At 46.5% G+C, this 14,607-nt stretch overlaps 2 protein-coding genes across 5 annotated transcripts in view; both read right to left on the bottom strand.

The window, feature by feature from the left end:
* LOC138749920 (aminopeptidase Ey-like) overlaps positions 1-2,763 on the bottom strand; it is a 31,974-nt gene extending 29,211 nt beyond the window's left edge. Inside the window, exons 1-2 of the mRNA XM_069911961.1 lie at positions 2,038-2,763; positions 417-559 (exon numbers count right to left, since the gene is read on the bottom strand). Of these exons, the coding sequence (XP_069768062.1) occupies positions 417-559; positions 2,038-2,672 (778 nt within the window). The 5' untranslated portion in view covers positions 2,673-2,763. The remainder of the gene's footprint in view (positions 1-416; positions 560-2,037) is intronic.
* Positions 2,764-8,283: 5,520 nt separating this feature from the next.
* Positions 8,284-14,607, bottom strand: part of LOC138749666 (AP-3 complex subunit sigma-2) — a 356,312-nt gene continuing 349,988 nt past the window's right edge. For all 4 annotated transcript variants that reach the window (XM_069911383.1, XM_069911381.1, XM_069911380.1 and 1 more), the window contains exons 5-6: positions 9,389-9,496; positions 8,284-8,649 (exon numbers count right to left, since the gene is read on the bottom strand). In XM_069911383.1, the coding sequence (XP_069767484.1) occupies positions 8,542-8,649; positions 9,389-9,496 (216 nt within the window). In that variant the 3' untranslated portion in view covers positions 8,284-8,541. The remainder of the gene's footprint in view (positions 8,650-9,388; positions 9,497-14,607) is intronic.

The following is a 14,607-nucleotide window of genomic DNA, read 5'->3' as shown; positions in this document are numbered from 1 at the left end:
TTAGCAAAATTGAATATAACTTAAATTTGGGACACATTTGGGCTGATCTGTGCACCCCACCCTCTTCCCCTTTCTACCCACTCTGCCCCATTCCTCCCTCCCCCACCTCTTCCACGCACAGCCCCTTTTCTTCCCATCCCCCTCCCCACCCCACCCCATTATTCCCCCTCTCCCACCCCTACCTCTCATACTCCCCCTCCCCTCTCCCACCCCCTCCTCTCCTACTCCCCCTCCCCTGTTTTTTCCTCCTCCACCACCACTACCTCTCTCTCCTCCTCCCCTTGTCCTCTCCCCAACTCCCCTCCCCTCCCTCCTCCTCTCTCTTACCCTTTCCTTCCTCCTCTCCCCCCAACTTCCCTCTCCCTCCTCTTCTCCTCCTTCCCCTCCTTCTTCTCCTCCTCCTCACAGGACGGTACCGATTGGGAGTGTGTTGGAGAGGGCAATGTATCCTGGCTGGTGGACCACGCTGATTGTGAAGGTGGCTTTCATAGCCGGCTCGTCAAAGCAGGGGAACGCCTTCCTGGCGTCTGTTGGCTGCATCTGGGTGGTGGCGATGAATCTGCCGAGGGATACCAGTCGTCAAACGTGCAGTCTGACCCCTGCCCAATGACCCCCTTGCAGGCTACGGCTTCTGATCCCCATGCAACCCGCCCCCTACCCCCCCCCCCCCACTGCAGCCAGACATCACTGTCACCCCCCCCCCCTCGCCTGCATTAAGACATTTCGCATCATTTCCCTCGCATCCGCCTCTGACACTGGACTGCGGGCAGGATCCGGCTACATTTTCCTGCAGATTCCCAGCTCCACACTCCGAGACCTCCTTGTGCCGAACCTTATTGCCTACTGACCCGTGCCCCTCAGTCTGGTAACATCACAACAACAGGTCCAGAGCAAAACACAAAGAAGAACTGGCCTGTTCTGTGCTGTATATGGTTATATGGTGAAGCCGGAATGTGGAGCGGTTGGGGAAGCGGCAGCGAGGACTGGCCGGCCAGCCGGCGTATCCCGAGGAAACCACCCGTCAGTCCAACCTCTCCCGACAACTCACGCCTTCTAATCCAGGCAACATGCGGGCAAATCCCGCCTGTCCCCTCCACAGCGATCGCAGGGCGCCCGGACCAAAGCTTGTTGGAACCTCCTTCCTCCTGCGCTCCATGTCCCAACTCCTGGCAGCGAGCATGGTCCAGAACCTGCTCTGATACTCTCACTGTCAGAATGATTCTCTAGCACTGAAACCGACACCACCCAAACTTTAGATCTCGGTCCCCCTCGCTTTGCGTCGTCGCTTCCAACGCACCTTTACCGTTTCCACTTGCCCTTACTTACTCGTTGCCTGTCTGTCTCCCAACGCCGCCCCTCCCGATCGTGCCTCATTTGTCCACCATCCTTATCCCCCCCCCCCCCGCCTCTCCTCTGTGCCCACCTAACGGCCCCTGCCCGTGTGCTGGTTTGCTACCCTCTGTGCCATAAAGGTGACAATTCCTCTCCTCCCCCCGGACTCCAGTCACCTCCTCAATCCCCTGCCTATCGGTTTTTACGCAAACGTTCACAAGGTTCTCCGAACTTCATTCTCCAAAGAACGACTCCAACTTTTAGTTCATAACCCCTTGCCTTAGATTCCTCGCCCTGGATAAAATATCCCTCTCTATTGATGCTTTCGGTAGTTTGACGATTGCTCCGTCCCGGGGAGTAGAGTTTGTGGAACCACTCCCAAATTCGCCGGAGTTGTTGAAGGTCTGGCGGCCGTGCCCCTGCTGGGACGTGCCGAGCTCTGCCACCACCTTTCTGTTCACCCCTGCCCGAAGTCGTTCAGCCCACCGGACTGTGCTAGCTCCCGGCGAAACCCTAATGTGCCAATGTTGAATCCCCTCCGTCCTTACCCGCGGGTCAATTCTCCCAACTACCCACCCAGAGACCCCACTCCGGAGAAGCGGGGGTGGGGATTGGAGCCGAGAGCCACTGACCTTTGGTGCGGCTGACCCCGGGTCTGTGCAGGGTGGAGAACCCCTACCCCACGCCGCGGTCCTGAAAACTGACCTGGTTCGGCCCATCTCGTCCTGGTACTGACTCCGGTAGAAGCCCTTCAGGTCGTCGGCCAGCAGGCCACGGAACTCGGTGTAGAGGCTGTAATTGGTGCCTGCCGAGAGGTTGGCGACCAGCTGAATGACCAGGTACTGCGTGTCGCTCTGCAGCCAGCTCTTGTGAATGGCCAGCGGCTTCGCTCCCGGTGCCCACACCCGGCCCAACTCCCCGTCCAAGTGACTCACGTTCAGTTGGTTGCTATGGATGAGGATTAGGTTGGTGTCCTGCAAGCAGTGGAACAGCACGGACGAGCTGCCAGTGAAGTAGTGCTCGAGTCCGGGCCCGGGCTCCAACCACGGCTGCAGGCTTAGCTGGTAATGAAGGGGCTGGAGGGTATTCGGTAACCGGAGCCGCTGCCAGGGCTGGGCGGGCGGAGCCGCTGTCCCCTCCGTCCCGGGACCGCTCGGCGCCACCGTCCCCGGGCCGCTCGGCGCCACCGTCCCCGGGCCGCTCGGCCCCTCCGTCTCCGCCTTTTTGCCCTTCTCCTGTGCGTACACCACAGCCAGGGCGATGATGGTGGCGGCGGCAGCCACGGCCAGGAGCCCGGCCACCACCGCTAGCGTTTTACTGATGAAGAATCCCTTCGCCATGGCTGTGCGGGCGCCCGGCGGACACGGGCTTTATAGCAGCCGCCGGAGGGGGGTGGGGGGGTGTGGACGATTCACTGGGGGCCGAACTTCGGCATCTGGAATCACGGCTGCGCGCGCTGGATGCTCGGGTCTATCCAGAACGCACGTTCACAATGCCCTGCTCCCGTAGAGCTGCAGCTCTGCCCGGACCACCCATCCCCAGCTCGGATCACCCTCCCCATCCCCATCCGCCCTGACCACTAGTCCCCACCACACCCCAGCCGGACCACCCACCCCACCCCCAGCTCGGATCACCCTCCCCATCCCCATCCATACTAACCACTAGTCCCCACCACACCCCAGCCGGACCACCCACCCCGTCCCCAGCTCGGACCACCCTCCCCGTCCCCAGCTCGGATCACCCTCCCCATCCCCCATCCGTCCTGATCACCCTCCCCATTCGTCCTGACCTCCTACCCGTCCCCAGTTCGGATCTTCTCCCCATCCGTTCTGACCACTAGTCCCCACCACACTCCAGCCGGACCTTCTCTTTCCCCAGCTCGGATCATCCTCCCCACCCGTCCCCGGCTCAGATCACCCACCCACCCGTTCCGGACAACATCCCCATCCCGACCTGACCCTCCGGACAACGTCGCCGCTTCCCGTCCCGCCCCACACACTTTTCTATTTTAAATGTAATTGTGTTCTCCAGCTCCCTCGTGGACCCTCTGTTAACTCTACTGAGATTGTTGTTGGGTTTTATGTACTCGGGGCTCTGCAGCATGTCAGACGCTGGATATCTGATCAAGGGTGAAAGCGGGAAGTCTGCAGACCCCGTGGTTTTGGCTTAATACTCAAATGAGCCGGAGAAACTCAGCGGGTCAAGCAGAGTTCACGGGAAGCAAGGATTTATAACCAACGTGGCGGGCTGAACCTTTCATTAAGGCGAAGACCCCGACGCAGAGGGCGAACCAACGATTAGATTCAAGGCACTTTCAGGTGGCTAATTGGCCCGCTTGTAAAGCTGCATATTTTGGCAAAATGCGGCTGTGGGAAGGCCACGTGAATGTGCAGGAGGAGCCTGCAAGGCGAGTTTGGCAACCCTCCTCCGAGAGGGATAATCCCCGCAGCACAGTGGCCTCCCCAGCCTGACAGCTCCTCTCCCAGTCCCCACATTATCGGGCAGCCGGCGCGGGCCGTCCCCACACTGCCCTGACTGATTTCGGGAGTGGTGAGAAGGGGGCTGAAGCGGCCGGTGGGGGAAGAAGGGGGCTGAAGCGGCCGGTGGGGGAAGAAGGGGGCTGAAGCGGCCGGTGGGGGAAGAAGGGGGCTGAAGCGGCCGGTGGGGGAAGGAGGGGGCTGGCCGAAACAATGCCGGTACCCGACTCGAGCGTCTCCTTCTCCCCCGCCCGTGCTCCAGCCTCCTCCCCTGCTGGTCGCTCCAGTCCCCGTACTCGCCCGCCGGTGCTCCAGCCCCCGTACTTCCCCGCCGGCCGCTCCAGCCCCGTGAGTGGGACAGCGGGATCAGTATCCCAGCTGATAGCCAGCCATCCTGAATTGACAGCCCAAGGGACAGGAGCGAGAATGTGCTCAGACGCGCATCCCGACACAGCTGTCCTTTCAGGTGGCCAGCGCTGCGCTTTCAACGCTGCCACCTGAACTGCAATTCTTCGCGGAGAATGGACCTGAAAAAACCTATATTAAGATTTACAGAGTTAAAAAGCACAGAAGCTGATTCTTTAGCCCAACTCGTCCATGCCAGTCCTAGTCTATCCATGTTAATTCCGTCTGCCTGCGTTTGGTTCATATCTCTTTTCCTTTCCTTTACAGGCCCCCTCTCCAAATTACTTTTAAACATTGCTTTTGTCCCCACGTCAACTTCTTCTGGCAGCTTGTTCCATGTATCACCACACTGTGTGAAGAAGGTGCCCCTCGGGTCCCCGACTAGTTCATGGTTAAGGTCAGTGTAATACAGGAAGGTTCAAGAGCATGATAGCTGTTCCTGAACTTGGATATGCGCCTCTTCAGGCTCTGGTACTGATTCAGTGCAAGATGCTCAATAAGTGGCAGTCGTTTCTGTGCCAGATCTTGGAAATCCTTTCAGGTTGTGCAACAATCCGATCAGATAAATTTCCAACCAACAGAGCAGGATTAAAATGCCATAGTTTCCTCCACTGGGAGGGAGAATTAGATGTTATTTAAAAAAAAAACATCCGATACAAACTCGACAAGAGCTGTTCCACATGTTCGCGCAGGAAGGGCTGCCTTGACCTGCTCTGCAGGTTAGTAGCAGTAGAGTTCATCTGAATGGGACTTCCACATGGTCCATCGACCTTTCACCCGTGCAGATCAAGTATCAATTCATCTCTGCCTTAAAGATCATCCACCATTGGAGTACTCAAGTGCTCAAAGGCCAAGGCAGACAAGGCTCTGGATCAATTGCTGGGAAATGAAGTTAATATAGATGAGTACTGGTTGGTCAGCATAGATACAATGGAGTGATAGATTTAAACTAGAAGGGAAAGTGGGCATAAAAGGACACTAGCAGGTTTTGGTTTTGTGCAAGATGGGGCTGAAGAAAAGGTTGTGGTCCTAAGTGCAAAGAGATCCAAGTAGTTTTGGACTATGAGCAGGGTAGTATGATTTACAGTAAGCCTGTGAGTTCATCAAGAGGCAAAGCAGCTGATACAATGAGGTCGGAGTGGAGTAGGTCATCCTGCCAATGCCGTCCAGGATTTGTGAAGAACACAGTGGTTAACCTCCCCACCCTACACAGCCCCTTGCCCTACCTCATTTCCCACGAGCACCCCTCAATCAACCAAAAATTAGGCTTCAAACTCAAATATTTATTTCTAAATTGTTTATTGTAATGGATAACTTACTCTGATGTGTAAAAGCAGCTTGAGTGTAAAAGGTCAGGAATATGGAACCTTCTGCAATGTTCCCAGGGTTGTCTTTGTGGGGAACAACTTTTTCCACACCTAAGGTCAGCTAACTGAGACTATTGAGACCAGTAATCATAATGTAAGGTTACTGAACTAACAAAGAAACTGCCCTGCCGATAAATTTCTTGTACAATTCACTCTTCTAAAGAAATGCATTATCAGTAACTGGCACCATGATTAAAATATACACAAGTAAAAACACAGGACATGAGAAACCATAATCACCAATGATTGGACAAAGGGGGTGAAATTAAGGAAAGAAGAGAAAATTAAGGAAGAAGGGGAAGAGAGAGAGAGAGAAATGGGGAGCGTAAGGGAAATGGGATGAGAGAGGGAGGGAGGGAAACGCAACAAGGGGGAGATGGGACAAGAGAGAGGGGGAGACAGGGTGAGAGAGGGAATTGAGTTGAGAGGGGGGCGAGAGGGAGGGAGGGATACAGGGCGAGAGAGAGGGAGACAGGGTGAGAGAGGGAGATGGAGCGGGAGGGAGGGAGACAGGGACAAGAGAGGGAGATGGGGGCAAGAGATAGGGAGACGGGGCGGGAGTGAGTTGGGAAGGCAGACAGAAAGAAATGGGGATACAGGTAGAGATTGAGGAGAGAGATGGGCTGTAAAGAGAGATGAGGGAGGGAGGGAATTTCTGGAGTGCAGTACCGGTTGGCTTTTTGAACTTGAATATTGAACAGGCTCCCTTTGACTTGTATTGGCCTAGGAGTGTTTAATTGTGTTGTGGCTCCACAAGGGAAGACTAAGCATCCTGTGCTTTGTCTATGTGGGTTTCCTCCCACTGTTCACTACAGGGGTTGAGTTAATTGGGGTATTTGGGCTGAAAGGGACTGTTACCGTGTTGTATGTCTAAAATTGAATGCAACATGTAGTGTCACATAGCATCCCAAGGAGGTAAATGTATAACACCATCATTCCAGGCCCGAGACCTTCTTTAAGAAGAGGGCTCCTTGAGGAAGGGCTCAAGCCCAAAACATCAGTTATATATCTTTACCTCCTATGGTCACTGCGTGACCTGCTGAGTTCCTCCAGCATTTGTTTTCACTACAATCCCAACGTCTTCAGACTTTGATTTTGCAGATTCTATCACGTCTGCGCATAACATGACAGAATTTTTCAAGTCGAAAAGTTTCAACCCTTTGTTGTGAGTTTTTTGGTTATTGGGTTAAGTATAATTAGTTGAGTGTTAAGTGTTCAATGTTGGGGGGTGAAGGGGATAAAAATAAACACAAACTCCATGAGAAGATTGTATGGAATTAACAAATATAAAATGTAAATAATGTTGATAATGATATTAACAACAGTTGGAATTTAAAATTATAAATAAAATATTCAAAAAAAATGAAAAGTGACGAAGTGCAGTTCAATTCCAGCGTCTGGATTGAGAATGCATGAAGCTCCAGGTCTAAGCAGATTGGGAGGTTCACTGAATGGTTGGCAGTGGGCATGCAGGGCCAATGCATGAAGGACGACAATCAGAGCCTCAAAAAGATCAAACCTGATGATAGCAGTTCAGTAGTTAGCAGATGATCATGAATATGGTTAAGACAGGGTCCAAGAGGAAACTTGCAGGGAACATAAAAAGCTTCCACAAATGCACCAAAAAAAAAGTGAATTCCTTGCAGTCAGAAATGGTCCCATTCATTTTGAGAGCAGTGAAGTACTTTGGTTCCATCTTTACAGGCTAGGCGCCAGTAGCTTCCAGACAGGAATCCAGTGAAGATGAAGAATTCAAGGGAAAAAGCACAAGGTTTGTTCACCTGCATCCAGATAACTGATGATGAGAGATCTGCCAATAGTGGATGCGATGGCTGTCATTTTCCTGAATTCCTCATGCTATCAATGGGCTGGAGAGTGGTACAGCACCCATGTTCAATCCTAACCTCTTTTGCTGTCTATGTGGAGTTTGCACATTCTCACTGTGATCACATGGGTTCCTCCCAACATCCCAAAGGTGTGCGAGTTAGGTTTGTTAGCCTATGTAAAATCTCTAGTCAATCTTGTCTGACTTCCATTCAATCCTGACCACGTATTGAGAATGGCCAGGCCAATATTGGATCTACCTCTATCAAGAGGACTTCCTGCAGGAAGACCCATTATCTCCCATCTGATTGAGTATAGTGATGTGCGTTGAAAAATCAAGGTCCTGGAATAACACTGTACTAAGACTTGAGATTAAGATCATTAGAACATTGAGTTTTAAAGAACAAAGCTATAGTTTTAACACCATGAAGAAGTGGGTTTAATGGGTTATTATTAGTCCAGATGTTTAGGTGCCAGATTCAATCCACAGATTCATGGTTAATAGGAATTGCCAGGAATTTCTCCAGGCAAGGCTAATGTCCCAAAAAATGGGGGGTTTAAAATTTCTTTTATTAAAATTTGTTTTGTTGAACAACATTTTAACTAGATGGAGATTAGATTATACTAGATGGAGATTAGATTATATGGAAGAATGATAAAGAATATTCTACAGCAACTCCTCCCACCAACTTTACAAATAATTGGATTTCATAATCTGGAATGATTTGAGATTTTTTAAAAAAATAAACAAGTTTGAAACTGAAGGAGTAAAGAGGAAGTTTTGGTCACATGGAGACCAAGTGTTTTTCCTGCTGACAGGTCATCAACAGAAAGTTAATTCTCGTTCTCTCTCCACAGATTCTGCCTGACCTGAAGAGTCTGAAGCATTTTCAATTTTTATTTTGGATTTCCAACACCTCCAGCTCTCGGATTTTCAATAATTTCTGGTGTGGATCCTGCACAATATGGCAGGTTCTCGACACAACAGACTCTGTGCCATTAATTTGGATATGTTACAGGGTGGTCTCTGAAGCAAACACTGTCAAGTCTTCTGGTATATAGTGATCTTCTGGTCGTCAGCTGGGATCTGGGGAAGTGCAGTGAATGACAGGGTAGCATTGACACAACATGCCGGTTTATACAAATGGCGATAGATTGGAAACCTTGATGTTGCGTGGGATCTCTGGTAGATTGATGTTCTTGACAGCAGAGACAGCACGAGCTGGAGCTGCAGAGAACCCAGCCTGGAATGGCAAGAAAAAGATGACAGTTTAACATTGCCCAGCCAGGAAGCCGAATACCCATGAAACGTCAACACTTTACTAGCTTGTTCAATTGTTAAAAGCAAACATGTAACTCTTCCACAAGACGGGAAGAGAATGGAAAGAGAGGGATTAGCAGGTGGGTCTTCCTGCAGGCAGTCCTCATGATAGAGGTAGATCCAGTATTGGCCTATTCAATAACTGATGGAAGCAGAAAGCACCAAAAAAAGACATACAAAATTCTTGGAGGTCTCAGTGTGTAAGCACCAAAAAAAAAAGACATACAAAATTCTTGGAGGTCTCAGTGTGTAGGTACTGGGAGGGTGTTCCCCTTGGTTGAAAATTGTAAACCAGTGGTTACGGTCTCAAAATAAGGGGAGCACCAGCCTCTGCTGTCTGAACTACTTTGTAATGAAATATGTCTGCATCATATATAAGAACATCTGCACAAGTTCGAGCAATACTATGTTTTTTTTTCCTGATAAAAAGGAGACCAAGATAAAATAACAGTCATGCCATTTATGGCCAATAAATACTCACCTAGCCCACATCTTGTAATGAGGAACAAGAAACAATTCTTTGGCTGAACTCTGGTACGCAAAGTCAAGGTACCAAATTCTACAAAGATTCTACCATCAAGTTATATCCAATATTCCACAGAACTACGAATTGAATTGCATTTCCACACACCAAGCACAGATTCATGTGCACAATGTCTTACCTCTGCCTTTTCCAGTTTCGTCTGGGCCTCGACCTGTGACACAATCTCGTTCATGTTGGTCTCCAGAACCATTCCTCCCATGACCACTTCTTGCAGAATGCAATGCACCTATGCAAACACCATCAGGTAAAGTAATTGATTAACAAGTGGAACTGGAACTCCAATCAATTTTATGATGTCTGACAAGCTGCAAATAATCATCAGTTTATTAACAGTCAATTAGAGATTGATATCTAGAGCTCACTGCCAGAGAAAGTGTGGAATCAGATACAATCAACAGTGTTCAAGAGGCACCTGGACAGGCAGGCTGAGAAGGATACAGAACCAATGCAGGCAAAGGGGATGAGTGAAGATGAACAAACCCAATGGTATGAACATGGACATGGACACCTGAAAGGTCCAATTCTGTGCTGTACATAAACATCTTAAACATTCAGAACTTGTTTTGACCAATGATGCACTGGTTCACATAAGTTTTTGTTGTTTCATTTTCAGGATCTGGGGTTTACTAACATTGACTGATGCAGGGTCACATCCTGATATACTGACCGTCCCACCTGCTTTCTCAGATGCTGCCTGACCTGTCCACTATTGCTGGCATCTTCCGCAGATTTTCAGCAGTTGTAACGATTTCCTCTCCCTTTTCGCACTCATCCCTAATAATCCTAGAAGGTGGGATGGGCAACCTCTTGATCTGCTGCAGTTGTCTGGTCAAGGCACTAACTGCTGCTGGTGAAAGAGCCTGAAGACTTATCCCATTATAGTTGAAAACAGGATAATGTGTAAATTGGGAGGGGAACCTGCAGGCCACACACCACCCTCAACAATAACCTTGGACTCAATATCACCAAAACTAAGGAGTTGATTGCTGACTTCAGGAAAGCCAGAGGTATACAATCCAGTGATCAGTGGGGGAATCAGAGGTGGAGAGGGTGACCAAATTTAGGTTCCTGGGAGTCACCATCTTAGAGGATCTTTCCTGGATCCAACACACCAATGGCATCGTGAAGAAAGCACGTCAACGCCTCTACTTCCTCAGGAGTTTGCAGAGGTTTGATGTGACATCAGAAACCCTGGCAAATTTCTACAGAGGTGTGGTAGAAAGTGTGCTGACTGGCTGCATCGGTCTCATATAGGAACACCAGTACTCCTGAGCGTAAGGTAGTGTCAAAAGGTAGTGGACACATTCCAGGACACCTCAAGATTTGCAAGTAATCACAATACATTTCTTAGCCACAGCTAAAGCTATTTTAACATGAAATTTGGAATTTAGTTTATTACTTATTTCAATAAAATTACCTGAAGATAAAGCTCTAAGCTGTCCACGAAGGCCACCTCTGTTAGTATTTCAGTAATATCCTGCCAGAAAGGCCTCAATTTCACACAACCACAAAGCATGTACAAACGTTCCTATTTCTAATCTAAAACACATCTCCGGTATTTCCGATTTTGATTTATGTAATTTCTGTGGTGTAAGGTATAATTGGTGTAGAAAATGCATTGTATTAATCTATATCTTGCATTTATAATTGACGTCATGCTACCCAAACACCAATCAGACTAGCATCTTTCCATTATTGCAACTCCTAAATCTGATTCCCATCTCTCGACCTCTGTAAACCTGGTTTTGCAGTTTTTTTGGAGAAAAAAAGTACATTTTAGATACAAATGTAGGTGTGTTCCCCAGTCAAATTGTTTGTTCCATCTCATTAATTTCAGGTGGGGCCAAGTTTGGTCCCCATCTTTGGAACTCCCTGACATCTGTCATCTGTACCTCAGGAACCACTACAGTGGTTCAAGAAGGCATCTCCTGGAGGAGTCACGTGATGGAGTAGTGGCTGGTTGAGTGGAACCAGCCCCCTCCAGAGAAAAGAAAAAAAAAATTTGAAAAAAGAGCTCAATAAACATAAAATACAGGAAGAGAAAAATAAAGTTACAGAGAAGAGACAGAAGATGGCACCCAAAAGAAAAAAAGAATAACAGAGAAAAGGGAAGAAGAAAAAAATCACTGGAGAAGAAAGGCCTTACGTGCACGTTGGAGCAGAGAGCCACTGTGGACAGGAGCGGCTGATCTCCAGTGTTGGTGAGTCCCCAGAGGAGTGGTGTCCTCCCGACCGGCGGACTTCAAAAATGGCTCTCAGAGTCAAGAAGAGGTGCGCAATTGCGCATGCGCGAAGAGTTGGTGCACAGTGCACAAGTAAAAGGTTAACACCAGCGGGAGGGGGACTCAGCTGCAGAGCGGCCAGCTGAGAGACGCCCAGTTTTGGGGCATTCAGCTGGGGGAAGTAAGCAAGAAAGAAGAAGAATGGTGAGAAAGAGAATGAAGGGCTGGAAGAGGGTGAGCGGCAATGGGGCAACCGGCAGGGGAACGACCTGTGGCAGGAGGCCCAGCAGCAGGCTGGCCTGCAGCAGGGGGCCCAGCACCGGGAGACACAGTAGCTGGAGGCCCAGCAAGGATACAGAAGCAACTCACCAGAGAAGGATGAAGATACACAGATACAGAGAAGAAGATGACACAGACATAGATAATACACAGAAGAAGAGGAGGAAGACCAAGAATTTCAAAAGAAAGAAGGCAAAATAGAAGGACAAAATTTAGATAAAGCCTTTTTTGAAGAACAAATTAGGTAATTAAAAGAATGGCTATCGTTCAATCAAAAGAAAATTGAAAAGAGCTGAAGACAGAATGCAAAGCTTAGAGTTGGTCATGACTGAAATAGGGAAAAGAGTAGAAAATGTGGATGAATGAGAAGCTGCTGTAGAAATGAAGATAAATGATTTAAAAGAGAAGTTGGAAGAGCAAAAGATTTATTGTCACAAAAAATTAATCTCCGTTGGATTATATGTGATTTGCTTGTCTTTTTTCCTTAATGCCAATACCATTCTTTTAGTTTGTTCTGTCTTAAGCTGCCACGCCAGAATTTTGTGCGTTTTTCTCCTAGTTCATAATATTTCTGTTTGTCTTCATTATGTTCTTCTCCACCTTATATGTTTGTAGTGTTTCATATTTTATTTTTTTATCTGCCAATTCTCTTCTTTTAGTTGTGTCTACCTTCATTGCTAATTCTTTTTCTATATTTGCTATTTCCCTTTCCAACTGCTGTTTCCGGATTGTAGTCCTTCTTCATCTTGGTTACATAACTTATTATTTGCCCTCTGATGAACGCTTTCATTGCGTCCCATAGTATAAACTTATCTTTCACTGATTCCGTATTTATTTCAAAGTACATTTTAATTTGTCGTTCAATTAATTCTCTAAAATCCTGCCTTTTAAGTAGCATGGATTTAATCTCCATCTATACATTCTTGGTGGGTTGTCCTCTAACTCTATTGTCAATAACAGGGGTGAGTGGTCCGATAATAGTCTAGCTTTATATTCCATTTTCCTAACTCTCTCTTGCATGCGAGCTGATAACATGAATAGGTCTATTCTTGAGTATGCTTTATGTCTACCCGAATAATATGAATATTCCTTTTCCTTTGGGTGTTGTTTCCTCCATATATCCAAAAGTTGCATTTCTTGCATCGATTTAATTATAAATTTGGTTACTTTGTTCTTTCTGTTAATTTTTTTCCCAGTTTTATCCATGTTTGAATCCAAATCAAGGTTGAAATCCCCTCCTATTAGTATGTTCCCTTGCATGTCTGCTATCTTCAAAAAGATATCTTGCATAAATTTTTGATATTCTTCATTAGGTGAATATACATTGAGTAAATTCCAAAATTCTGAATATATCTGACACTTTATCATTACATATCTCCCTGCTGGATCTATTATTTCCTCTTCTATTTTGATTGGTACATTTTTACTGATTAATATAGCTACTCCTCTAGCTTTTGAATTATATGATGCTGCTGTTACATGTCCTATCCAATCTCTCTTTAATTTCTTGTGTTCCACTTCAGTTAACTGTGTTTCTTGTACGAATGCTATATCAATTTTTTCTTTTTTTCAGTAAATTTAAGTTTCTTCCTTTTGATTTGGTTATGTATTCCATTAATATTTAAAGTCATAGTTCAACATAGCCATTTCATACTTTGTTTATCTTTCCTTTCCGTTTCCTCATCATCACCTTTCCTTCTTATCCATTTCTGCTTTCTTTTTTTGAACACATTATAAGACAACATTTCTAAAACATAAAATATTTCCATTATTCTCCTATCTAAAATTCTTTTAACCCCACTATCCCCTCCCCTTCCTGAGTTGCCCTTTGTCCCTTGTCGGGCAACCACATCTCCCCTCTCCATTTGGATTTGCGAATTCACTCGCAAGCGTCAACTGATTTTGCAGTGACCATAATTCTTCATATATAACAAAGGTCACTCTCTTAATTCCCCCCATACTTCCTTTCTTCCCTTTGTTTCCCGTATGTATATATACCTACATACACACATACATATAGTTTGTGGTCATTCTTGTTCTCGTTACATGTCTTCATCTCTCTGTCTGTTTTGTAGTTGTTCTGCAAATATTCGTGCTTCCTCCGGATCTAAGAATAGTCTGTTTTGCTGCCCTGGAATAACTATTTTAAGTACCGCTGGATACTTTAGCATAAATTTATATCCTTTTTTCCATAGGATCGTTTTTGCTGTATTAAACTCCTTCCTCTTCTTCAGGAGTTCAAAACTTATATCTGGATAGAAAAATATCTTTTGACCTTTGTGTTCCAGTGGTTTTTTGTCTTCTCTTATTTTCCTCATTGCTTTCTCTAATATATTTTCTCTTGTTGTATATCTTAGGAATTTTACTAGAATAGATCTTGGTTTTTGTTGTAGTTGTGGTTTAGGGGCTAATGTTCTGTGTGCCCTTTCTATTTCCATTTCTTCCTGTAATTCTGGTCTTCCTAGGACCCTGGGGATCCATTCTTTTATAAATTCTCTCATATTCTTGCCTTCTTCATCTTCCTTAAGGCCCACTATCTTTATATTGTTTCTTCTATTATAATTTTCCATTATATCTATCTTCTGAGCTAACAGCTCTTGTGTCTATTTAACTTTTTTTTTTAATCAGATTCTTCTAATTTCTTTTTTAAGTCATCTACTTCCATTTCTATGGCTGTTTCTCATTCTTCCACCTTGTCCACTCTTTTTCCTATATCTGACATGATGATCTCTAATCTATTCATTTTTTCTTCTGTACTTTTTATTCTTCTTTTTATTTCACTGAATTCTTGTGATTGCCATTCCTTTACTGATTCCATGTATTCTTTAAAAAAAAT

The sequence above is a fragment of the Narcine bancroftii genome, chromosome 14, assembly GCF_036971445.1.
Source record: "Narcine bancroftii isolate sNarBan1 chromosome 14, sNarBan1.hap1, whole genome shotgun sequence".
Classification (NCBI taxonomy): Eukaryota; Metazoa; Chordata; class Chondrichthyes; order Torpediniformes; family Narcinidae; genus Narcine; species Narcine bancroftii.
This window is presented reverse-complemented; position numbering and strand designations above follow the sequence as displayed.